Source organism: Neomonachus schauinslandi, chromosome 2 (genome assembly GCF_002201575.2).
Source record: "Neomonachus schauinslandi chromosome 2, ASM220157v2, whole genome shotgun sequence".
In the NCBI taxonomy this organism is placed as follows: domain Eukaryota; kingdom Metazoa; phylum Chordata; class Mammalia; order Carnivora; family Phocidae; genus Neomonachus; species Neomonachus schauinslandi.
The window spans coordinates 24,347,292-24,373,826 of NC_058404.1; the positions used below are offsets into that span (position 1 = coordinate 24,347,292).

The 26,535-nt window shown below is 34.5% G+C and overlaps 1 protein-coding gene across 2 annotated transcripts in view; it reads left to right on the forward strand.

The window, feature by feature from the left end:
• Window positions 1-26,535, forward strand: part of SGCZ (sarcoglycan zeta) — a 432,583-nt gene that overhangs the window by 311,957 nt on the left and 94,091 nt on the right. For both annotated transcript variants that reach the window (XM_021694220.1, XM_021694221.1), the window contains exon 3: window positions 14,402-14,489. In XM_021694220.1, coding sequence (XP_021549895.1) covers window positions 14,402-14,489 — 88 coding nt within the window. The remainder of the gene's footprint in view (window positions 1-14,401; window positions 14,490-26,535) is intronic.

Sequence of the window (26,535 nt, forward strand, 5' to 3'; positions counted from 1 at the left end):
TCCATTGGAAGAGGGAGCAAAACCAGCTATAGTTGGAGAGATAATAGGAACTCAATATATGATTCTTGTAAATGTTGTTCAGTACTTCACTTCAAAGATGAGGAAGTTATTTTTAACTTTTTGCAAATTCATAGTTATGTAATTATGAAGAATTTTACAGTGCAAAATGTAAATAGATATTAATATAGATTAGTCCCCTACACTCTACAGCTTTATTAAGTTGATCATTCATATTTAGAATAATGAATTTCAGGCATTACAAATTCCTCCTACAGATAAAAAGATTAAATTTTATCTTTCACTTTCTAAAATTTTAAGTATACACATTCATTCTACTTGTAAATATGTTTGGCAGAAAGGATGAAACAAAATCTTTTTAATCTTATGTTATTAATAGAAATCATTAATGAGTACCAAATTAACATATTATTTTTGACATAACAATAGTGGGAGATTAAACAAAATTTAACAGCTGGATTCAATTTTAAAATCTGTGTTCTTGGGGCGCCTGGGTGGCTCAGTCGTTAAGCGTCTGCCTTCGGCTCAGGTCGTGGTCCCAGGGTTCTGGGATCGAGCCCCACATCGGGCTCCCTGCTTGGCAGGAAGCCTGTTTCTCCCTCTCCCACTCCCCCTGCTTGTGTTCCCTCTCTCGCTGTGTCTCTCTCTGTCAAATAAATAAAATCTTTAAAAAATAAAAAAATAAAGAAAAATAAAATCTGTGTTCTTTTTTTTCTTTCTTTTTAACACTTCATTCATTCATTTCTACTGCTTCACTTATTGTTTGACATAAGTAGAAATTCTGGCTTCTTTCTTAGTGTTCAACATCTGGCTCCTGACAGCATTAGGTCAGGCAGGCCTCAGGGAAGACAGGCACAGTGAACTATTTGATTTGCCTGAATTTGGAAACAAATGCACTAAATGAGTATATTTAAATTTCTTAGAGAGAGATTAAATGCTAATATTAAGGGAAAATATTTCTCCCTAAATATTTCTCTGCTTGCTTTTATCAGACAATGACAATTTTATAACATAACATTTTTACTTTGTCTTTAACTGCTAGAAAAAAAGTCAAAGTAAAATTCAGGGTTCAACCCTAGCAGCAAGCTTGTTACAACAAGCAATAAGATATGTGTCTGGGCACATTTATTTCTCACATTTTAAAAGGCCTTTAATTCTGTTTAAAAATTTTAGTGCCAATTTAACATTATGTTTAAGTTTATAACACAGTATCATTTGGAAGAAGTACCATCTTAATGAAAGCATAAGCATTTTATGTTTTGCTCCTCTGTGTGTTCGCTCTTCAGATGGCATCGGTCTTTTTTTTTTTTTAATGGAAAATAAACAATTCAGAAAAACTGTAATACTTTTTATGTGTTAAAATGACTTCCAAAAAGCCATAGAGTTCACTGATTTCTCATATCACAAATTCTGTGCTTTAATAGAAAAATCCCTTTAATTCCAATATTCACTATTATTAAATTGATTAATTTATTACATTTGGAAGTTTTTAGCTGTTTCTACAGGCTTAATATAGATAGCTTACTCTGCAAAACAACGTTTTCTTTCTCCGTGATTTAAAAAATACTTTTTACATAATGGATCAACATTGAGACACAGATAAAGATTCTTTTCTTCATATATGAATTCCACCAATCTTTCTAGGAAATATTAAAATCTATTTTTAAGGATTAGACTAACTAGTAACCAAAATGAAAAGTATGTGCTCTGGTTACCATATAACAATGTATCATAGTGGCTTATGACTTCCCTTGTGATATGGCGATTTATAAACTCTGAATTTGCAAACATCCTTCCTTCACATAGGAGCACATACACACATGCATACTTACTTTTTAGAAGTATCTGGTGTTTCCAGGTACTCACTTGTCTAACTTCAGGTCACTCACTATTCTATCCTTGTTTTTTTCTCAACCCTCATCTCTATACATTAAGCTTCTTTTATATATTGTTGAATAGTAAGTTTATTTTTTATATAAAAATGGCATATAATGAGAACTTTGACTTCTAGTAAATTTGTAGACTCTCTATTCTGAAATAAAGTCCCACTGACAACCTAGATGTATGTAATTGAATTTTTTCACTTGAAAAAGGTAATGGAGAAACCATAAATCCAAAAAGAAAGAGAGAGAGAGAGTTAAAAAAATAGCAGGACATCACTGTGTGTTATACACAACTAATGAATCATTGAACACTACATCAAAAACTAATGATGTGCTACTATAGGTTGGCTAACTGAACATAATAATAAAAAATTAATTAATTAGTTAATTAATTAAAAGTAGCAGGATATGAAAACTGAAATCAGAGTTTCCCATAATGATAATTAACAATACCTAGAACTTCAAACCGTGGGAATTAATAACCAGCTGAATAGCATAAGGAACATCAGGCCATTATGGTTACAAATACTCTGTCCTTTGAGAATTTGTAAATGTTGCCCTGCCCTTTTGAATTCATATCTTCCCAGATAAGCACTGTCCTCCAGTGCCTAGCAGGAGCAAATACAAATCTTCTCCAGAAGGATGCTTCCAGGCTCCTGGAAATTCTCTCATGTTGACCATGGAGCTAAACAACAGACAATAAAAAGAAACAATCTGGGAATGGGCCAACATAAGACAAATTCAACACAAACAATGATTCACTAATTTAGACCTCTAAATTACTTTAGCAATTAGAATTTTCAGATATAGAATATTAAAATGATATATATATAATAATGTTTAAGAAACAAATTGGAGTAAGAGAGCAAATAAAAAACAATAACATAAACAAATATAATTGACCAGTCAGATGTGAAAAAATAACCAAATTTCTTAAAAAAAGATATACCAGTGAATTGATAACTCAGTGGATAGCTTAACAGATGACTAACACCACTGAAAGGAGGAGTACATACACAAGGTTGGAAGCCCTAAGCCAGCAGGTAGCACAGAGACAGGGAGATGGGAAATAGGAGACAGAGTTAAGAAAACATACAGATAGGATGAAAGAACGTATATTCCATGTCTAAAGGAAATTCTGCATGGAAGTGGTGTAAACAATGAAGTGGAGGCACTATTAAACAGATAATGGATGACTGTTTTTGCAAAACTGATAAAAGACAGGAGTCATCAGTTTCTAGAATTAAGAAGTATCCTAAGCAGAGTTTTATAAAGTGAAATTTACCTAGATTTATCATAATTAAATTATTTTTATATGAATTCTTATATTTAAAAATGTATATCAAGTTAACACTATATTTATTTAAAAATCATTCAAAAATAAAATCATCATGATATTAGCATTATTTTGAAAAATGTGGGATGCATAGTTGCTATAATGTTGAGATCTGAAATCCATCAGAGATTCATTCTTTAGATCAGAAGTCAGTAACCTGTGCTTGCAAATGTCTGCCTTTTTTTTTTAAATAAGATTTTACTGCAATACAGTCAAGTCCATTCATGTCTTGCTTGTGGCTACTTTTGAGCTACAGAAGCAGAGTTGAATAGTTGCAACAGCTACTGCATGGTCTGTAGAGTCTAAAGTATTTACTATCTATCCCTTTAAGGAAAAGTTTCTGATCTCTCCTCTAGATGAAGCCAATTTGATTAATTACTCCTAAGAGAAAAATACATTGTTAAATATCATCACCGTTAAGCATATCATTTAACAGATCAATCTGTAGCATCATAACATTCTGAAAGTATATCCGTGTTATGAGAAATGTCATGATTATTAAAGGAGAGGAATATGGAGAAAATTTAAGACAGGGAGGGAGGACTTGCACAGGGCACTGTGGTGAGGAGGCCTTGGGTGGACACACTGGGACAGTCACCTCCTTTTAGAAGAGAATGAAAGGTGGTATTGTATCAGAATAAGCACGCTTCTGTTAACAAATAACTCTGGTATCTCATGGGTTAATTCAAGTACAAAAACTATCTGTCACTTCACAATCTGGTGGCGTTGGTAGGACCAGTGTCTCAGATCTGCACAGACATTTAGAGACCTAGGTTTTCTCCATGAGTCGTTCCACAACACGTGGGGCGTCTGACGGAGAAGTTAGCACGAGAGGCTGGAAGGCTTTTGTAGTCCAGGCCTGCAAATGTCTTTTATCACTTCCGCCCATCTTTCTCTGACGACAGCTTCATCATTGTTGGTTGTACAACCATATCACCTACAAGAAAGACTAGAAAATGTAGCCTGACTGCTGTGTGCACAGGAAGAAGTGTCGTGGGTTAGTGAGCAGTCTTTTCCATGGAGGTCGGGAAGTAGAGGGCAAACACATCCTAATTTATAAATCTGTGGGTTAAACATAGGCTTGCTGTGCTATGGGGAATAGTTCAAAAATAATTTTTTGAGACAGCTGTAATTTTCTGCTTGATCTATGGGTTCAGCCCACACTGCAGATTTAGAAGCTTCTAGCAAGTAGCTGTCTATTCCTACACCTCAGCCAAATGGATCCCATACTATTCAGTCATCTGCAGACCAGTACCATGGTATCACTTGGGAGCTTGTTAGGCATGAAGAATCTCAGGTTTCACTCTGATCTGCATGTAGAAAGATCCTAAGATGATTTGTATGAGCATTACAAATTTCTGAGCATCAGGTTAGAGTAATTTCTCTAGTCATGTCATGTGCTAATTGGTCTGACATATTCTAAATGATCCTCAATGTTCACTGACCACAGATGCTATAGTTACCATTTTTATATACCTAAAAATATAATTAATTTTACATTTCTTCTAGCCCCCAAACCTGTCATCATTAGATTTTCCTATTAAGAGACCAAGGATTATTCTTTATATTATCTTAGCATGAAAAAAATGTCAGAAATTTGAAAGTGCTGTAGTCCTTTGAAAAAGTAATCCCAGGGATACTTTCCACCCTTTTATTTAGTTGGCAAAGAAAGGATGAAAATTGCCATAGTTTCCAAAGTAATGATTATACAAATTGAGGGAGGATTTATTCATATGTATATATTTGCACAGTTGTCTTATCAAATATAGCAAAGGTATAACCATAATTAGCAAAATGCTTCAAAGCATAGAATATCATAGATAATTATAAAAGCACAATAAATGTTATCTGTAGGATCAGTTTGTTGCTTAATATTCATATACATATTTTTACCATGTTCCTTTAGTAATTAATATGGGTAATGTATTAGGTTCTCGTGGGTTAACTCAAATACAAAAATTATCTACACAAAACTTTTATATGTAGGTTTTCTCTCTCTCTCACTCTAAAATATAGATAGTATTATATAACATAATTATATGTTATATATAATTACATATTTAATTTAAGGAATTGGCCCACATAGGTATGGATGCTGAGAAGTCCCAGGATCTGCAGTCAGACCCAGCTAGAGACCCAGGAGAATGAATGGTATTCTTCTAGTCCAAATCCAAAGACCTTAGAACCAGAATAGCTGGTGGTATAAAGTCCAGTCTGAGTTTGAGTCAGATAGCAGAAGGCTGATGTCCCACTTCAAAGACATTCAGGCAGAGAGAACAAATTCTCTTACTCACCCCTTTGGTTCTATTCAGGTCTTCGATGGATGGATGAGATGAACCCACACTGGGGAGGGCAACCTGGTTTATTCAATCTACCAACTTTAATTTTAATCTCACTTAAAAACACCCTGATAGACACACCCAGAATATTGTTTAAACAAATATCTGAGTATCCTGGGGCCCCATTAATTTGACACATGAAAGTAACCATCATAGGTATTATGACCCTGTTACACTTATTTAATTTTATAACCAATTGTTTTTCTTATTATCTGTTTTGTCATTCCACTATCTTTTGTCACTATGGAAAAATGTTTGTCATAATCGTTATATTTCTGATTTCCCTAATCTGTTTCTGCATAAAATCAGTAACAGCATAGATGCATGTGCAGCCGTGTGCAAACACACACACACACACACATAATCAACTAAAAAGTTGATCCTGATATTTCAGATACTTAAAGTGCTTCATCAGCCAACTAGATTTTAAGAGAAAGATTTGTTGTTATTGCTGTTATTGTTGCTCTTTATAACTAGAAGAAACTTAACTAATATCAGTGAAGATATTTCTATGGGAAATAATCCAATAAATGATTTTGATTTTTTCTTTTAACTTCTCTATCCCTCCTCCCTTCCTCAACAAAGGCATTTCTTGGAAAATTACATACCTCTTATCTGAGAAAGGTGAATATTTTGTTAAGTGTGCAGCAATTTTTAAATTTTAGATTCCACAGACTTCCTATCCTTTCTCTAGTGCCAATATCTTTTTTTTTTAAGATTTTATTACTTATTTCAGAGAGAAGAAGAGCCTGAGTGGGGGGAGGAGCAGAGGGAGAGAGAGAGAGAATCCCAAGCAGACTCCACTCCAAGCACAGAGCCCATTGCGGAGCTCGATCCCACGACCCCAAGATCATGACCTGAGCTGAAATCAAGAGTCGGCACTTAACTGACTAAGCCACCCAGGTGCCCCTCTCTAGTGCCAGTTTCAAGCAAGCTAAAAGAAAAATAATTTAATTGAGACTTAGTTTCTTGCTTAACTCTCTATTTGTCCTCATCTCTTGCATTATAGAAGATAAAGTCTGTTTCATATACAAATACACATGTGGCATACCCTGTAGCGTTTTATTACAGAAGAAGTGGGAGAGGCTTCATACGGTGCTTGTTCTGAAATACCTACCCATTCACCGTTGAATAGTTCCATTCCTAGAAGACTTAAATAGTTCCTTGTTCCATATAAATAAATGATTTAAAATAATTAATTCCATTAATTTTTAGGACATATGAACTGGTTAAGCAGAAGATATTTACATACACTCTAAAGTTTCTTTCTGCCCATCGAAGTGAGCACAATTTATGTATTCTATGAGGCAGCACCCAGTTTCCTTACCCCATCAGTGGGTTGTATGTCTTTCAGGCTCTTGGTTAGGCAGAGAATGAACAGGTTGGCACCCTCAAAACTACTATGAGGGCAAGATCAGCCTGAAGAAAGACTGAAGGGGCAGCCGGAGGGACAAAGTGACAACTCAAGAAAGAGATGGAAAGAGGAAACTATTTTCCTGGGGCAGCGAGTGTCCCCTGAGAGGAAAAGAGGCATCTCCGGGAATTTAGTGTCATCTGGTTGAAGCAACAAGTGGTCTTTCGTTGATCTGGATCTTCATTACTGTAGGTAAATATAATACTTTTCCCTTTTAGGATACTGATTCAAGAAGCATTCATTTTCTAAGCCCATCCATGGGTAAAGTTTGGGTTGGAGCATTTTGAATGATAACAGGAAGTGGCAGATTACCAAAGATTCCCTGTAAATGGAACTCTGTGCAGGGAACTGCTCCCTGTGGCATTATTCTGAAGACACACTCATCGCTAGCAGTTGGGATAAGGAGACCCTCAGGAGGAGTATGTCTGGACTACTAGATTAACTATGTAGCTTGAAAGAGACAGGAAGGAGCCAGAAGGACCATCAGAAGTCATAGATCATTCTCACAAGATATTCCTTGTAGTGACCTCCATGACTTGATAATTTATAGCAAAAAATTAATGAAAATGAAGAATTCTCAATAAAAGTGTTGAATAGAAACACAGAAAAGCTGATTGGTGAATACATGCTCTCTCCCCTTCACTACTTCACATTCAGGTTAAAATGTGAGCACTGAGAATTTGAGGAGGTCACTTTAACATCTGTAGATAGATTCCTTTTCATGATCAGTACTTCTTCTACCTTTAAAATACAAATTTCAACAGTTAAATGCTTTGCATTCTGAAAGAAATAAAATTTCAAGTAATTGTTTTCTTAACCAGAGAATTAAAATATTACCTGTTTTTCAGCTTCTTAAGTGGATCAAACGCTTAGGGAAAGGAATGAAGTCTGCCTGGTTCAGAGAGATATTATGACTTTAAATCACATCATAATGTGATATGACTTGTTCCACTTCCACGGTTTTTTAGAAACCTTGCTCTGGGGAAAAAAAAAAAAAAAATGTTGCAAAAGCGTAGTAAGTTCTTTGTGGCCTGAACACAAATCCAGGTAAACACAGGTAGCCTGAGTGCATTATGTTGTAAATGTGCTCAGTTCAATTCATTCACTCAGCAGCATTTATTGACCATGAACTAGGTGCCAAGCATGACACAAACTCTGCTTTCAAAAGGGGGCAGCATGAGTAAAGGAAAATGACAACACCCGTACTTTCAGGACAGTCCAGTCTAATGGAGGATATAAACAAAGGAATGATCAAAACAAAGCAAAGCAGGGGCGCCTGGGTGGCTCAGTTGGTTAAGCGACTGCCCTCGACTCAGGTCATGACCCCGGAGTCCCGGGATCGAGTCCCACGTCAGGCTCCCTGCTCAGCAGGGAGTCTGCTTCTCCCTCTGACCCTCCTCCCTCTCATGCTCTCTGTCTCTCATTCTCTCTCTCGCAAATAAATAAAATCTTAAAAAAAAAAAGCAAAGCAAAAAAATCTCATGACAAGTACCATGATAGACATCAACACTGATTGGAGAGTGGGAGGTGAATTTTAATGCTGGAAGAGCAGGAATGCTTCAGAAATGATGCAACTTTGAGCTGGAACTTGAAAAATATAATTTTGCCAGTTACAGAGAAGTAGATAAGAATCTCAGGCATGGGGCACAGAAGATGAGAAGGCACAGAAGTAGCATATTTTCAGAAACATGGGAAATCTGGGTCATTTTTGCATGCTGAAGTGATATGAAATAGAGCTACACAAGCAGAATTGGATCCTATTATAAAGTACCTCGTATGTTCTGAACGTGAATTTTTTTCCAAGCTGGGAATGAGGAAACAATAAGTGTTTTAGTTTGTTCTGTTTTAATTCGAGCATGCCAATATTTTAAAAAATGTTTTAGAGGGGCGCCTGGATTGCTCAGTTGGTTAAGCGACTGCCTTCGGCTCAGGTCATGATCCTGGAGTCCCGGGATCGAGTCCCGCATCGGGCTCCCTGCTTGGCAGGGAGTCTGCTTCTCCCTCTGACCCTCCTCCCTCTCATGCTCTCTGTCTCTCATTCTCTCTCTCTCAAATAAATAAATAAAATCTTTAAAAAAAATGTTTTAGAAAAATACCACTGGATATGAAGAATCAATGTAAGGAAAAGGTGGTTGTTGCGACGTGAGCTGTGAGTCTGTTACAGGAGTGGTTACAGGAAAGACAGGAAAGGGTATACTTAAGAGACACTCCTAACATAGCTGATTGAATATTGAGGAGAAGGGAGATAGAGAATTTGGGGGGTAATGGAAGTTTATTGCAAAGTTGTATAATTTCAGTCAGTGAGGATAAGAAACCTCACCTGGTAAAACTCAGGTCGAACTGTATAAATTCAAACAATGACATGCCAAATGCATGACATTTACACCAAACAATACAGATCATTAATTATGTTCTCTTTTAGGATAGCAAGTAGGGTGGGTGATACATTCTAAAATATGGGTGCAGAGGGCAGTTCAGGAGTATATACTCTTGCTCTAGAAACTGAGAAAACAGAATGAAACAAAATGAACCAGACTCTTACTGAAACGTGGATGATGGCAGTGTGGAGGTCACGTCTTATATTCTAAGACAGTGTATGTATCAGATTGTCCTTTTAATTTTAAATTATACTTTCTTCACTTACTTTTAAATTTATTTTCACATTTTGATCTGACATTGTAGAAAGCCTAGAACTGAATCACCACCAGAGAGGCGGTATCTCATAGTGGTTGACAAGGGAGATTCTAGATCCAAATTGCTGGGTTCAAATATTTGCTCTGTCATTTATTATCCATGTTGGTTTAGAGCAAGTGACTTATACTTTCTTTGCTGGAGTTTATTCATTTGTAAAATAGAAATGATAGTAGCTAGTACTATTATTAGAATACTATAATTACAGTGAGGAATAAATAATAAAAGCAAAACACTAATAGGACCTTCAGCAAAGGCTGGCTGCTAATCTAAGCATTTTGTATATATCATCTCATTAATTCCTTACAAAAAGCCCACAAATTATGTATTATTACCCTATTTGCAGATAAAGCAATCATGGTTCAGAGATGTTGAGTGACTCGCCAAGTGAAGCAGAAAGTATTTGGCAGACGCACTACTTGAACTCAAACAGGGGGTGCACTGTCTGTCTTGCAACCAGTTTATTTCTTGATACTGTCATGGGTGGTTTTATTTTAAGCTACTGAGTAGATGAGCTCATACATGTAAAGTGTTCAGAACAGAGTCTGGCATGAGTTAAGTGTCAGTAGGTGCTAGCTGCTCTGACTACTATTTCTACAACTTAATAGGTGTGGAAGAAAGAATGAAGTGCCTCATGTACATACAACAGTATACAATCAGTATAACTTATGTGTATACAGAAACAGTCTCTTCTCATCAGTATAACTTACACTTTGTGAGAAAAGTCTCTATTACAGCAGCTTACTACTAGTAACATTGTTTTTTTTTTTAATTTTTGTGGTTAATTGTCTAGCTTTATGTGGTAGGTTATGAACTCCATAAGAAAAGAAGGTTTGTCCCCTTGTTTCTGTTTTTTACCCAGTAACTAGCAAAGAGCTGGACACATTATAGGTAATCAGTAAATACGTAAGATAAAAAAAGGTGGACACAATAAAAATGAGAAGAAAGGAATGTTTTTGTTTTTGTTTTTGTTTTACCTTATTCACTTGCACTGCCTCTGACAAAAACATTGAAGTAAGAAGGACATATTGCATTATTTTTCTAAAACCATTAGCAAGGTTCCAATCAGGCCCTCGGCGTAAAGAATGTGTGCATGAAAGAATCATAAGCAGGGGTTTTCAGGCCCACTTAATGGTACCATTGCTTTTCTCCCTGAGTCTCCCACCTGCTTTGTCTCAAGAGTAGCTAAGAAGGCAGATAGGTTTCCTAGAGTTACAGCTGAGATACAGGGCAACTCCAGAACACTGGGATATACCTGCCAGGAGATTTCCTGGTTTGGGAGGACAGATATTTGAAACAAAAGATGAAGACTTTTTTCTCCAAAAAGAAAAGATATCTATATTACTATATTGTGCAGAATAATATGCCACCTACTTACTTAACCTCACACAGAATTTATATGTCTTATTCCTCCTCCATGAGATAATACTACCAAATAAGTTTCTCCCCTTGATATTTTCAGCAAGAATAAGCTATAAGAGAGTACTGCTATGCTTCTTTTAATATCTGAAATTAGACACTAGCCTTCAAAGTCTTGGAATACAGGAATATAAGACAAAGGACTGTAAGGAGGGAATGTAGAGCAGAGAGTGGAAAGCAATGATTTCTTAGTGGAAATTATTTTCTTACACGTAGACCTTTGGAGAGATGAACACAAGAAAGGAGATATAAAGCATTCTTAAATGTCAATCTTTTTTTTGGAAAGAGGTAGTTTCTTGGTACCAATTTTTACCTAAAAAATGTGTTTAGTATTAGATTTATAGATTGCTGGGGATTCTATCTTCTTTGGATGTTGCTATCATTTTTATCATGTAGATTTTTATCACATATGTATATTTGAATTAGTACTGAGCGGGTGTTATATAATAGGTCATGCATGAGACATGGTTCTAAGCCCCAGAGATGTCACTGTCCTGATATATAATGCAGAAAACATAGTGTGATTTTTCAGTGAAGATGATTAACTTACATGCATTACCTTCTGTTTAACAAAAATAGTTACTTGTTTTCTTTAAGTTTGTTTATTTAATCTCTGCACCCAAGGTGGGGCTCAAACTCATGACCCCGAGAGCAAGAGTTGCATGCTCTTCCGATTGAACCAGTCAGGCACCCCAATAGTTACTTGTTTTCATTCAGCTCACCTAATTATATTTTAACAAGTCAGTATAACATAATAACATAGTAATGTTTACGTGAATACAGCATACAGAATTGTTCATTACTCCTGATAGCTATATGCTTCGAGTTTTAGTAAAAAGATTGCTATTTTTATCATAGTGAAGTTTTAATTTAGATATAAATATTTAATTCTGAGGGGAAATTTAGTGGACTCATGGGAAGAAAAGGGATGAATGCTGGGGAAGAACCTCATTTCTGTGGTTACAGTAAGGGAAAAGTAGATTAAAATGTAAACAAAGACATATAATGATTAGATTTCTTACTTGTAACTCAAGTCTGTCTACTAAACCAGATGAAATTCATATTGCCTTTTATAATGGACTAATCTCTCATCTTAAAATATTTAGTAAGACAATAATTATTTTAATATACTTACATAGTCCTGAAATTACAGTGTTAATGGTTATGCTTTTTTATGCTATAGTTCATAGAAATTTAGGTCTAGCAAAGCAAATAAAAGTATATATTGTCATCAACTTTTAAAAATCTAAACATTAATTGTATGTTATTTTATAAAAATATTAAAACAATTGGAATTAAAATTCAACCAATGTATTTTTATGGTGTTTTGAACTGCAAGTTACTTTATAGGCTTTGCTGTTTCTTACATTCATATTAATTTTATTGGATTCAAAACCCCCTTTTGAAATGCATGAGTCACATGTAATTAATTCTACCACCCTAAAATAGAATCTGTGTCTGCTTTTAAGAACCCTGTACTTTGTGCAGTATCTTTACTGGGTATAATTGCATGTAGTCCTTCCTTAGTCCATGACCTATGCTGTAAACAGAATTTGAACACATTGCTCAAAAGGAAAGATGGAATTAACTTAAAATACATTAGATATTTTCAAAGATGGATGACTGCAGCCTAGAAATAGCTATGGAAAAAGCACTATATATATATATATATTTTTTTTAAATGTATAGATAACATTTTTGATTTGTGGCACAAAGACATGAGTTGTAGTAAGAAAAACAGAGAATGAAATTAACTATAGTGGTTTTTGTAAACCAAGTCCCACTTTACAGAATAAACATATTCTTCAAAACATGGAAAATTAATTAAAAAAATCAAATCTTAGTTAACCCATAGTACTAAAACCCACTTTTAAAAGAAAGCGTGCACGCACGCAGTGTGTTTGTGTGTGTGTGTGTGTGTGTGTGTGTGTGTGTACTTCTTTACTCAGTGCTTTGTATCTAGTCAGATGTGGTACAAATCTGCTTTAGGAAAAAGCCTATAAAGTCCTTCTATGTATCTCCAAGTCACAAATCTCAAATCCTAATCTTGAAAGAGTTTTTATATAGCTTATATATAAAAACACTTGTGTATTTACATTTACATAGAAGTGACATACCACCTAGATTGTGAGGATGGTATTGGGAGAGATTTTCATAGAATTTTTTTACCTGGATTAAAAGCTCCATGAGGGCAGGTATTGTTCTGTTTTGATCACTGAGATGTCCCAAACCTCTAGAACATTACAGCCTGCATGGTGAGCACTCAGAAATACTTGATGAATGAATGGATGGACAGTTTGTAAATGATCACCTTGCTTATGTTTTAGATCATAAAAATGAAAATCTAGGCAGCTGTAAATTACTTGTCTGAGGCAGTGGTGGCAAAAGCTCAATATGCAGGTTCTGAAGGCCATATCCTTCAATAAATTATTTCACTGTTAAATGCTAAATTAGTGATAAAAGTAAACATCTAACCAAAGTTAGATATTCTAAATGAGAATTTCCAGGCAAACATCTTATATTCTTACATTTTATGTACTTCCCTACATAAGCCATTCTATAATTTACAGGGCATTTCCACATGAGGTAAATAAACAAGCTAATATCATTTATTATGAAAATTTATTTACCCACTCAATAAATACCTAGTAAATGCTTTTTTTCCAGCAGGATGCTAAGTAGTGAGGATATAATTATATACACATGACTGTCATGCTCCCTGTCCCATGGACATTTCCTTCTGTGACAGAAACAAACAAAACCAAGTAAACACATATATATGCAAAATAAATTTGCCTTGTGATAAGTGCTTTGAACAAAATAAATGGAGACTGGGAGTTTGGGGATTGAATGAATTTGTAGGGGAGGCAATTTTGATGAGATGCATTTCAGCTGGGACCTGAAAGTTGCAAATTCAACTTAAAAAGGAACTTCCTCATTTGGGTAGGGTCTAAAACATCTCCATAGGTAGACTTATATTCCACTGGGAGATGGAGAGGGGAGGAGTGTCTATACCTTGGACGTACAGCAATTGGTAGAGTTGGAAATTATTGCATCAAATAGTTAATGTCCATTTATTAAAGTGGAAACATTCCTATCCTGTCAAGTAGTTATGATGAAACACTTGTATTTTTTTTTCATATTGTCCAGTCAATATTTGGGATGTTAAAATAAATGCTTAATATAAAACAAAGAAAAAAATTTTGGTAATACCCAAACAAATGCAGTATAGTTTTAGAGATTAAGTTTGACTCTATTTCTATTTTTTATTTGATTTCTTTATTTTATGCATGTTTCCCAGGATAGTCCACTGGTCTTACAGTCTGACAGGAATGTAACAGTGAATGCAAGAAATCACATGGGGCAGTTAACTGGACAGCTGACAGTAGGTGAGTGCTTTGGGGGTAAAGATTGCTCATACCATCTTACTCCACTTGAAGCTTTGTGATTGTTTAAATTGGGGAAAGCAAAAGTTTATTATTTCTCTAATATAAAACTAGACATCCTTTTTCAGCCCAACTATCTTGCATAAGATTTGATTTTTCACAAGCTAATTATAGTCTCCTCTATTTGGTAGTTCTTACTCTTGTCAATGTGTTACTATGAGACAATCACATGTATTTTGTTGTTACTACTCTTGAATTATGAAATGCACCATTTTTCTAACAAATACCTCCCTAGTGTACGTTAAGTTATAGTAAACAGAATAAAACACATGAGGTATAACATCATGTGGTCTATGTATCCTTTGTTTTAGGTAAATAATTTCCTGAGAGATATTATCTGCTAATGTAAATTAGAAATGACATATTAGTTGAATATAATAAATCTTAACATTTATCAATTACTTATAAATATGGTATTGAGATTATTTATATTTTAAGATTTATAGGCTTTAGAAGTTACAAATATAAGTTAATGATAAAATATTGTTTTCTCATATTGTCAAAAAATTAGTGATTCATATTACCTGGCATTATTATTTGAGTCAATTTTTATAAGAAAACAGGCAAATAAAAAGTCAGTTGTAATTGTGTAAAGTAATAAAAAGATTTGATTGTGTGTAACTGTCAAAATATCTTTAGAATGCTGTATTTTTGTGGGGAGATTACCTAATATTGATAATATATGTGTGTATATAAAAGTATATTATAAGTAGTAAATTATAATCTCAAGGAATGAGTTGTCCTTATCTTAATGAAAACTTAATGAGCACCTTAATATAAAAGTATATTTCCAAGTATATTATAAGTAGTAAATTATAATCTCAAGGAATGAGTTGTCCTTATCTTAATGAAAACTTAATGAGCACCTTAATATAAAAGTATATTTCCAAGTATATTATAAGTAGTAAACTATAATCTCAAGGAATGAGTTGTCCTTATCTTAATGAAAAATTAATGAGCACTTTAATATAAAAGTATATTTCCAATAGTTCTTTTTAAATTACACAAGAATATGGCATTTGAAATGTGAGATTTATAAACATGAATTTGATTGTGTCTACTTCTTTTGTAGGTATATTAAACACTTTTCGATATGCTATTTGCTTTAATGAAGCCAAAAATGCAATTTATATTTTAGCATATATGTATTTCAAAAAAATATAATTGCACTATATTTATAATAATTCAATTTTATTTTACATAACATTCACATCATAAGAGTTGGTCACTAGGCATCATCAGTTGAATACTGGAGGCTAAAAGTAAAAGGAAGATAAACTGAAAAGTTGAACAAACAGTAATATTAATGGGCAGAGCTAGTTTTGTTTTACATATTTTTTTTTGGTAGTCTCCCTCATTTAAATTTCAGTCATAAGCGATCATGTTTAGGAAACCCAGAATAGCTGCTATATGGTCCTGTGGCTAAGCATGATAAGAAGGTCTGTAATTTCATGTCTATAACATTATCTCAGTAAAACATTAATACTAATTGGGTATTAAACAATTGGAATGTCATTGTTCTGATTATTTACTTTTAAAATCTGCTTAGAGTCACAATCTTATGCTTCATCTAAGGTGTCATATATCATCATAATTCTCCTTATTTAATGCTCGGTAAATTTTGGAGAATAAATTCACTCCCAGGAACTGGTAACTTTTATTGTCAGAATCATTGACTCATCTTGGATATTTTCATTTCTGTTTATCAAGAATCAGTGACATATCCAAATTATATAGAAACCTTAATTACAATCTGTAATTTCTCATTTTTCTGTCTTTCTTCATTACTTCTTCAAACCTGCAAGTCATGGCTGCCTTAAATAAGTCTTACTATATGGTAATAAGACAGTGTGTCATTTGCTAGAAATTAAACAAAATGATATTAACATTTGGTACTAGTTTGCTTTTCATAATTCACATTTTGAGGATTAAACACCACATAAAATAAAAAACAATTAGAGGCAACTTCTGCAGCAGAGTTGACTTTTTGGTTTCTTCTGAGGTCTGAGGTACTTACCTTCATTGCCCCAGGGGATTTACAAGACAGCCAGTCAGGGAGTGGGAGTATTGAGTGGCAGGTGTGCATCATTACTGGTTCTGTGCCTTTTCTAGCAGCTGTCAATTAGCTATATACACTTAAAATCAAATTTGCTTTATTTATGATAAGAGAAGATATGCTTGATGAGAACAACTAGGCACTAAGATTCTGTAAGGAGAATATTTTTCTTTGATTTGTTTTCTCAGGATTTTGAGTCTGTATACACTAATAATAAAGTCCATATGATGAAACAACCATTTTTAAAATATCATAAGTTTATAAAGAGATAAAAAATTAAAATGTACATATATACAAAATTACATTAAAAATTAGTACCTTCTTTATCCCTATGGAAACTATTTGTATCCTGTATAATGATTAATTAAGCCACATTACCTTCCTGGTAGTAAAGGTGTAAAGAGAAACGTGACTAATGACATGATCCTACTATGTTTAAGGAGAAACATCGGGGCTTTTTATGGAAAACCAGGGTTTTTTTCTCACATACACTGAACAAAATGTACACGTTGTTTAATAGAAAGAAAACTGGATGATACAGTGTAGCCTGTTAGAAGCATTGGCCTGCCAACACTATGGCGTGGTGCTTTAAGGAATGCTCAGAGCGGGACCACAAAGTGCCGCTAGGTAAAATAATTGTGGGAGCAAGAAATGGAACATGTTTACCAGTTCAACTTAATTCAGGGATAAATATTTAGGCTTCTCTGCCTATTAAATATTCCTTATGATAGATATTTTCACCTGGGACCTGGGCTTGTCATTGGTCAGATGAAGTGAGGACCCAAAATATTAAAGTTTGTGGCTGAGTCTTTTCAGTTCAGAAGTGAAGTGAACTGATGATAAAATTGATATCCTTTAGTAAAAACTGAAGACCCTAAGACTCTTAACTGTGTTGATGCCTCTCTGCCCACCTCAGTATATTTCCAACATCGAAGACAGGCAGGCGCGCACGCGCGCACGCGCGCAAGCGCGCGCGCACACACACACACACACACACACACACACACACACAGAGCACACGGGCTGCCCCATAGAATTGGTGTAAGGAAAATATTGGGAAAGAAAGCCAGCATAACACTTAAACATTTTGAATCTGCTACTACACACCGAAGGAGTGTTTGAGACATCAGCATTTTATTCAGTGCAATAGACTACAAGGTAATTTGAGTCTAGAAGCTTTTCTAAAAATATTTACTTGTCACCTATCATGGCAAAATAAACCTTCAGTAATGCAAGCAGTGAATAAAATCACATAATTTCTAAAATTAATCACATAATTTAATCACATAATTTTAATAATAACTATGTTACTATTAAGAATTTATTATACAATAATGTTTATTAGATTGATTAAGCCATGAGCATTTTTTTTTAAAGATTTTATTTATTTATTTGACAGAGAGAGACACAGCAAGAAAGGGAACACAAGCAGGGGGAGTGGGAGAGGGAGAAGCAGGCTCCCCGCAGAGCAGGGAGCCCGATGCGGGACTCGATACCAGGACCCTGGGATCATGACCTGAGCCGAAGGCAGTCGCTCAACCAACTGAGCCACCCAGGCGTCCTGAAGCCATGAGCATTTTTTAATGTTCCACATACTTAAGTTAATCTGTATATCCAAAGATTTCACAATGCGTGTCACAAAACACCCTTGCTAGAAAGGCACTTTGATTATGACTAATTATTAAGAGATGTTATAGAAAACCAAAAAACATCAGAACATAAGTTCAGTGAAAACTATTTTCAAAACACAGGAATAGGTGGATTTTTCACTAATAATAATATCATGAGTGTAATCATATAATTTATATATCAAAATGTTCTAGAAGAATATATTCACCTAGAAATCATACTTTAGCCAGAAAGTAGTCTTAGAAAGGAATTATATTTTAATAGTTAAGAGCATGGATTCTGGAGCCAATTAAATCCCAGATCTGTCACTTCCCAGCACTGTGACCAGGTTACTCAGGGCATCCTCCATACTCCAAGCTTCTATGCAGATAACGTGAGTGTCCATCTCCTACAGTAGATGTGAAAATTGAGTAAGTGAACAGATGTGAAGTACTTGGACCACTTCATGTATATGTTAGTTATTGTAATTTTTATTTGATCTGTACATAAATAATTCTGTACAATTGGCCAAACCTCTTGGTTTTACTTATCTATGAAATGAGTATTATGCTAGATTATCTCCATGGTTGTTTCCTGAATGTAAAATCTGTTTTTACCTTTAGAGAGGAAATTAGTTAATGAATCCTCTGACCCATTAAATTCCTCACTATTCACTTAAATAAGCACAACTGGATCAGCATCATTGTTTTTATTCTTTCACCAAATTTTGACTTATAAAAAAACTATTTTTAATTCAACATGTAAAATCATTTTTTTTTATTTTGTCAAAACTAAACATCAGCATGTTTTGTCCCTAAATGAGTGGAGAAAAATGTAGATGAGGGTTTTATAATAAATATTTAATGACCCCTAAAGTGACATGTATTCTTGCGTTAAAGCAATTACTGTGAACACCTGGGAATCGCTTAATTGACTGCAGATGGTGTAAGACATATAAAAAGTAGAAGGTTACAGATTATTCTCACATACCAAATTTATGTTTTTTGTCATTGACTCATTTTTTTTAACTTAAAGAATGCTGTAATAATCTGGGACAACTTAATAAGAATGAATATTTTATGTAAAATAGTCTGTACAAATCTGGGAGAATAGATCAACGAAACACTTAGGTTAAGTATGGGACACACATTTTAAATGATCAAATGCATTATTGATGTTTCAGAGCTCATTGTTAATATTAATTAATTAATTAAACTAATATTAATTAATCAATTTGAGAAAATAATACATCAAAGCAGATGACTGTGATATTAGGAGAAAGCTGGCATTAGTAAAAATTAGGACCCTTAATCTGTGTAACTCAGATGTAACAAGAATTACAGTGTCTGAAGAAAAGACAATAGTGTGCATGTTTTGAAAAGTTTTATCATAGGAGTATTTCATTTTTTAAAAAAAATTTATTTATTTGAGAGAGAGCGCTTGAAGATGGGGTAGGGGGCAAGAGAAGGAGAGGTGGAGAGAATCTTGGGCAGACTCCCCACTGAGCGGGGAGCTCAATGCCGGGCTCCATCTCATAACCCCGAGATCATGACCTGAGCCCAAATCAAGAATTGGATGCTTAAAGGACTGAGCCACAAAGGCGCCCCTCACAGGAGTATTTCATATAATTGTTTGAACATCCTGAATCATTATATTACTTTTGAGGTGTTACTGTTTGTTATTAACTTAAAAACAGAAAAATGCATTATCTCAAATATTCAATTAAATTCTCAAGTATTTGTAGTGTTAGACATGCAGAATCAAGGGATGCTAAGGATTTTTCTTCCTGGAGCCTAGACCAAATTGTGAAATAGATGGTTTGGCTAGTCATTTCCAATCCTTGCTAGCTTCTGTCCTCCTTCTCCTTCCAGGTACTCCATGCCCTAGTCTGGGATCAATCATAGTTCTATGAGGCCAGCTCCACTTAAGAGTGCTCTGTGTTATGGTTTTAAAGACCATCCCTGTAGGGTGTTGGCCTCTACTTCTCAACACCATGGGTAGGTAATCCACCAAAATTGTCAGTGGATATTAATGCTTTGATTGATACGAAAACATCTTTGAACTTTCTCCCCTTCCTGGCAACATACATGTTTCAAACTAAGATCTTTGGTAATAATGCCTATAGGTGTCAAAAAATACATCTGATCTTAAGTATTTAGGAATGAGGGTAATAGGATAAAGTGAGAAATGGTGGTTCTGTTAAGACATTTTGTAAAAGTGACATAATCCTCAATCTTAGCTTTACCTAAGCCAGTCCATCTCGTTATATGATGATTAAAGGAGATAATATAGATTTTTTCAATAAATTTAATGCAAGAATTCATTAGGTATTTCTAACTGTATAACACAGAGGAAAATAGTAAAGAGATGAATAACCATTTTATTAATGCTATGGTTACATAAAGTTATTCAAAATATCCTATGACTATAGCTCACTGTTTAAATTTTAATATTAAGATTTTAATAAAATAAAAATGATATATTACAGAGTTTTTGAAGGATAAAATTAGAATAAAGTAAACAAAATGGTGAAAGAGTGGTTTCTGACTTCATATTTTATATATTTAATTAGCATTATAGCTATATGACTTATCTGAAATTAATGACTCTAATTTATACACTGGGCCGACCTTTGTTTTTAATGAGGCTCCCTTTGTAGAACCTCAGAAATATAGGTGCATTTGGGTTTCCTACATAATTGACTTATTGAACATGCAGTTTTGTGTTGGTCTTAGTAAGAAACTTATCTTTGGAAATTTGGTTAATGGAGCATACTGTTCACAAATGTAAGATTATGGGACTAATTATCAAAAAACATCTGGTGGTAGGGAGCTAAATAAAATTTAGGGGTTCATATGTACACAGAAGATCATTTGCTTCAGTATCAGGAGCCCTAGATAAGGTCTCAGCCAAGCCCTTAACTATAGAACAATGCTAATTGCCTGGTCATGGAATAGAGGAGATATACCATGGAGGGCCATTACCTATGATGGTCTAGGTCTGTTAACTACATTAGCTTTTTTCTTTTGTCTCACTTTGGATTAAGTGTCTATTATGTGTAGCTTTGGAGAAATTACAAGTCAGATAATGCATAATCAGAAAAAGAAAGCCTGGTGGGAATAGAAAATTGAGTAGAGGAAGAAGGAAAAATGAAGAGCAGTTCTTCTGTTTCCAAGTATTTATTGGACTCCTGACAACATACTCCTCATAATGAGGAAACAGTATTACCAAAATCTCTTAAGACTGCTTTGAGATTGCTATCAATCCCTTAATCAGCATTCTCTGGTTAAAGTATATAATCAGCTCTGGGTCCACTTGCAACCTTTTCTCATAATATTATCTTTAGATATTTTGTCATATATTTGCCTGAAATTAAGAATATCTAATTCTATACATTCCCTTCATGTATTGATCCAGTTTTGACATGGTTTGTTCTAAATCTTCCATTCTGAGATCACATGTCTGCTGCTTTATTTTCTAAATGCTCACAAACACATCAGTCTAATGCATTTTAATATTCCATCCTCCTTTACACCTTTCCCTTTAAAGAATTAAAGCATGTTAATAACTCATAACTTTTGGAAACTATCTACTCTCAGATCATACATTTAGAAAAAAAATCTCATTTCTAAACTTACTTCGCTTTTGCCAATCTTTATCATTTTATAAAGATTACTGAAAATAAAGATTACATAACCCGTCATGTAAGTTTTTTGGGAGGGTGGATAGGGCAGGTGGTTCTAAAAGAATATTTTGTCTTCCTAAGTTCTCAATATTGGATCTCCTTATTCTCCACATCCAAAGGCTCATTTCTTATGCATTTTGAATCACTTTTAAACAAATCAGTAAATTTATCAACAACCTAAGCCACATTGGAGAATTGTGGGTAAATATATGTGGAGAATAAAGCCTTCAATATTATATACTAAGACATTAATCATATATATTTTCACATTAAAAGCTCGAGAAGTCATAAACCATAATAATTACAATTACTAAAATAAAAGGTATAGACAATGCCAAGTGTTAGAATGGATGTAGAGGTACTAAACTCTTATACAATGCTGCTGCTGGGAATGCAAAACGATATGGCCACTCTGAAAAAGTTAGCCTATTTCCTATTTAGCCATACCTCAGAAATATTGCAGGTTTGTTTCCAGACTACTACAATAAGTTGAATACCGCAGTAAAGCAAGTCAAACGAATGTTCTGGTTTCTCAGTACAGATTAAAGTTATGTTTATTTTGTAGTTTATTAAGCGTGCAATAGCATGTCTAAAAAAAGTATACATACCTTAATTTTAAAAATTCTTTAGTTAAAAAAAGTATGTTAGTGCTAAAAAATACTAACCACCATCTGAACTTTCAATAAGTCATAATCTTTTTGCTGATGGAAAGTTTTGCCTTGATATTGATGGCTGCGGACTGATCAGTGTGCTGATTGCTAAAGGTTAAGGAGGCAATTTCTTAAAATAAGACAACAATGAAGTTTCATCCTTTTGTGAAGGATTTCTCTGTAGCATGTGATGCTGTTTGACAGCATTTTACCCACGGTAGAGCTTCTTTCAAAATTGGAGTCAGTCTTCACAAACCCTGCTGCTGCTTTATCAACTCAGTTTATGGAATATTCTAAATCCATTGTTGTCATTTCAACAATCTTCACAGCCTCTTCACCAGATGTACATTCCATCTCCAGAAACCATCCATAGGCAGCAACTCCTCATCCATTCAAGCTTGATCACATCTTCAGGCTCCACTTCTAATCCTAGTTCCCTTGCTGTTTCTACAACATCTGCAGTTACTTCCTTCCACTGAAGTCTTGAAACCCTCAAAGTCATCCATGAGGGTTGGAATCAACTTCCAAACTCCTGTTAATGTTAATATTTGGACCTCTTCCCACGAATCACAAATGCTCTTAGTGGCATCTAGACTGGTGAAAACTTTCTGGAAGGTTCTCAGTTTACTGTGCCCAGATCCATCAGAAGAATCACTATGTGTGGCAGCTATAGCCTTACAAAATGTATTTCTTAAATAATAAGACTTAAAGTTGAAATTACTCCTTGATCCACAGGTACAGAATGGATGTTGTGTTAGCAGGCATGAAAACAACATGAATCTCATTGTGCATCTCCATTAGAGGTCTTGGGTGACCATGTGCATTGTCAATTAGCAGTATTATTTTGAAAGAAATCTTTGTTTCTAAGCAGTAGGTCTCAACAGTGTGCTTAAAATATTCACTAAACTATGTGGTTAAACAGACGTGACCCAGGCTTTGTTGCTCCGTTTATAGAACATGGGCAGAGTAGATTTAGTATAATTCTTAAGGGCTCTAGGATTTTCAGAATGGTAAATGAGCATTGGCTTCCACTTAAAGTCACCAGCTGTATCAGCCCCCAACAAGAGATAGATTCAGTCTTTCCTTTGAAGCTTTGAAGACAGGTATTGAATTCTCCCCTCTAGATATGAAAGTCCAAGATGGTGTCTTCTTCCAATAGAAAGCTCTTTCATCTACAGTGAAAATCTGTTGTTGAATATAGCCACCTTCATGAATTATTTTAGATCTTCTGGTTAACTTGCTGATCCACCTTGCACTTTTGTGTTAATGGAGATGGCCTCTTTCTTTAAACCTGGTGAACCAACCTCTGCTAGCTTCCAACTTTTCTTCTGCAGCTTCCTCATGTTTCTTAGCCTTCATAGAACTGAGGAGAGTTAGGGCCTTATTCTGGATTAGCTTTTGTCTTAAGGGAATATCGTGACTGATTTGATCTTCTGTCCAGACCACTAAAACTTTCTCCATATCAGCAAGAGGCTGTTTTGCTTTCTTATCATTCATGTGTTCACTGGAATAGCACTTTTAATTTCCTTCAAGAACTTTTTTTGCCTTCACAGCTTGGCTAACTTGTGCAAGAGGCCTAGCTTTCAGCCTTTCTCTGCTTTCAACATGCCTTCCTCACTAAGCTTAATCATTTCAGGTTTTGATTTAAAGTGAAAGATATATGACTTTTTCTGTAACACTTGGAGGCCACTGGAGGTTATTAATTGGCCTAATTTCAATGTTGTTCTACCGCAGGGAATAGAGGGGCTTGAGAAGAGGGAGAAAGATGGAAGAATGGCCCATCAGTGGAACAGTTAGAACACATGCATTTATTAAGTTCTTCATAGTAATGGGCATGGCTTGTGACACCCCAAAACAATTACAGTAGTAACATCAAAGATCCCTGATCACAGATTACCATTACAGATATAATGATAATGAAAAAGTTTGAAATATTGTGAGAATTATCAAAATGTGACAGAGACACTAAGTAAGTAAATGCTGTTTGAGAAATGGCACCAATATACCTGCTGCTGAAGCAGGGTGGCCACAATTCTTCAATTTGTAGAGAAGCAATACCTGCAAAATGCAATAAAGTGAAACCCAACAAAATGAGGTAGGCCTGTAAAGTTACCAAGCCCACACAGATATTGTTAAATTACTTTAGGAAACTTTTGCTAAGTCTTTGGTAAATGTCTAACTACATTTCTTTCTCAGGTATCAGAAAATGTATAATAAATGGTCATTTGCTGCCAAGATACTTACTGATTTTATTGAAGTAACTGAATATATGATATATATATGATATATATTGATATATATATATGATAATGAGATTATATATATGATAATGAGATTAGTCTGATCTGTTTTTATGTCATCTGTATTCTTTAAGTTGTATGATATGCTTCTTTAACATATCAAACATATGTGGATAACTTCCAGATCTACCCCTCTAACATTTCCTGTCTTCTTCTTCAAGCCTAAGAAACTAACAAACCAACTGTTTTTTGGCCGTCTATCTGAAGCCCATACTGCTCTCCAATTCAACATAAATTTACCACTGGGTACTCTGAAGAGGCTAACAAATAATATATATCTGCTCAGTTTTTAGTTTTAAAAGATGGTGGTAGTTAAGTTTCCTTTCAACGCTATCCTGCATATTTGTAGAGTTCTTTTTTTTAATTTGATGAAACAGATCAGCTTCCCTTTGAAAATTGGCTTCTGTTCATGTTTTCTCATCCATAGTAAGCTGATCATTTGAATAGTCTATAACTGTTCTTTGAATGCAACACTACATAGGCCACCTCTGCTTTCTAATAACCTCCTTAAAGCTCAATGAAAATAGAAATTATCTATGGTATTTGTTGAAATCATGTTGATAACAAAGGGAACAAGATGAGTGCAAACAATGTGAAACTACTGAAAATTAAAAACATACTCCACTAAATAAAGTTTATGGTTCTTAAGAGTAAGTAGTTTCAAAGGAAACTGTGTTTTGAATATAAAAGAAAGCGATGCTTCAAGGCTGATTTAGTGTCAAATAGATGTTCATGAGGTCATTGGCTGAGCATAGAAAATAAACACCAAATGTGCCTCTTCAAAATAAACCAAAGGATTTTCCTTACGTGCAGAATATTTAATGGATTGAGGAAAATGTTGGTAGGGTCACAGTATAAGTAACAAGAATAAATCATTTTGAAAAAGAATCTCATAAGTGCTTCAAAGAAAGAATATTATGTGACATTAGGAATAATTTAATTATGACTATGATTTTAAATGGGCTTTTTGGCCTCCTTCCATTCTCTCTATATCATGCCTCTTCCCTCCACTGGTCGTTTTGTAATTTTCATGGTAACATAATAAGACCTTTTCTGTGTCAGAACCTCAGTAGATCTAAATTTAAATTTTTTCTTTCTTTCTGTGTAGCAAACATAATCAGAGGAAGCAAAATAAGTATCATTTTAGTGTAACTTAGCTTTTACAAATAATTATATTTCAAGAAGCACAAAGCCACATAACATATACTATGCATGGACCCTGAGTTTTGGCACAAAGCCATGGAAGGCACAATTAGAAAGTTTAAATACTTTTCCAACTCTGTTCCTGCATCTCCCTAGCCTTTGGAGCTGGAGATATTTCCTCTGCACAGTCCCTAGTGCTGTCTTATCTGTTGACAAGAATACTAGAACTTACTGAAGTATTACCATTGATTCTATTTTATCTTTGGTATTTCCATCCCCTGGCATATCTATTTGTGAATGTATTAAAGTAACAATTAATGATCTACTTTGTCAGGAAAAATTGTTTGCATATGGAAGAACTAGGTGTAAACTTGACAAGTTAGCCAGGTTCGTATTGTATCCTTTTCAATGTAAGTACAAAATCTTGGGATATTATTTGTGATGAAGAGTCACCTTAAAAGTTTGAGCTCAGAGTGGCACAATAATATTAAAGACATTCTTGGTGATGTAAATTAGAAATATATGGATGAATGGGAACAAGTGCAGT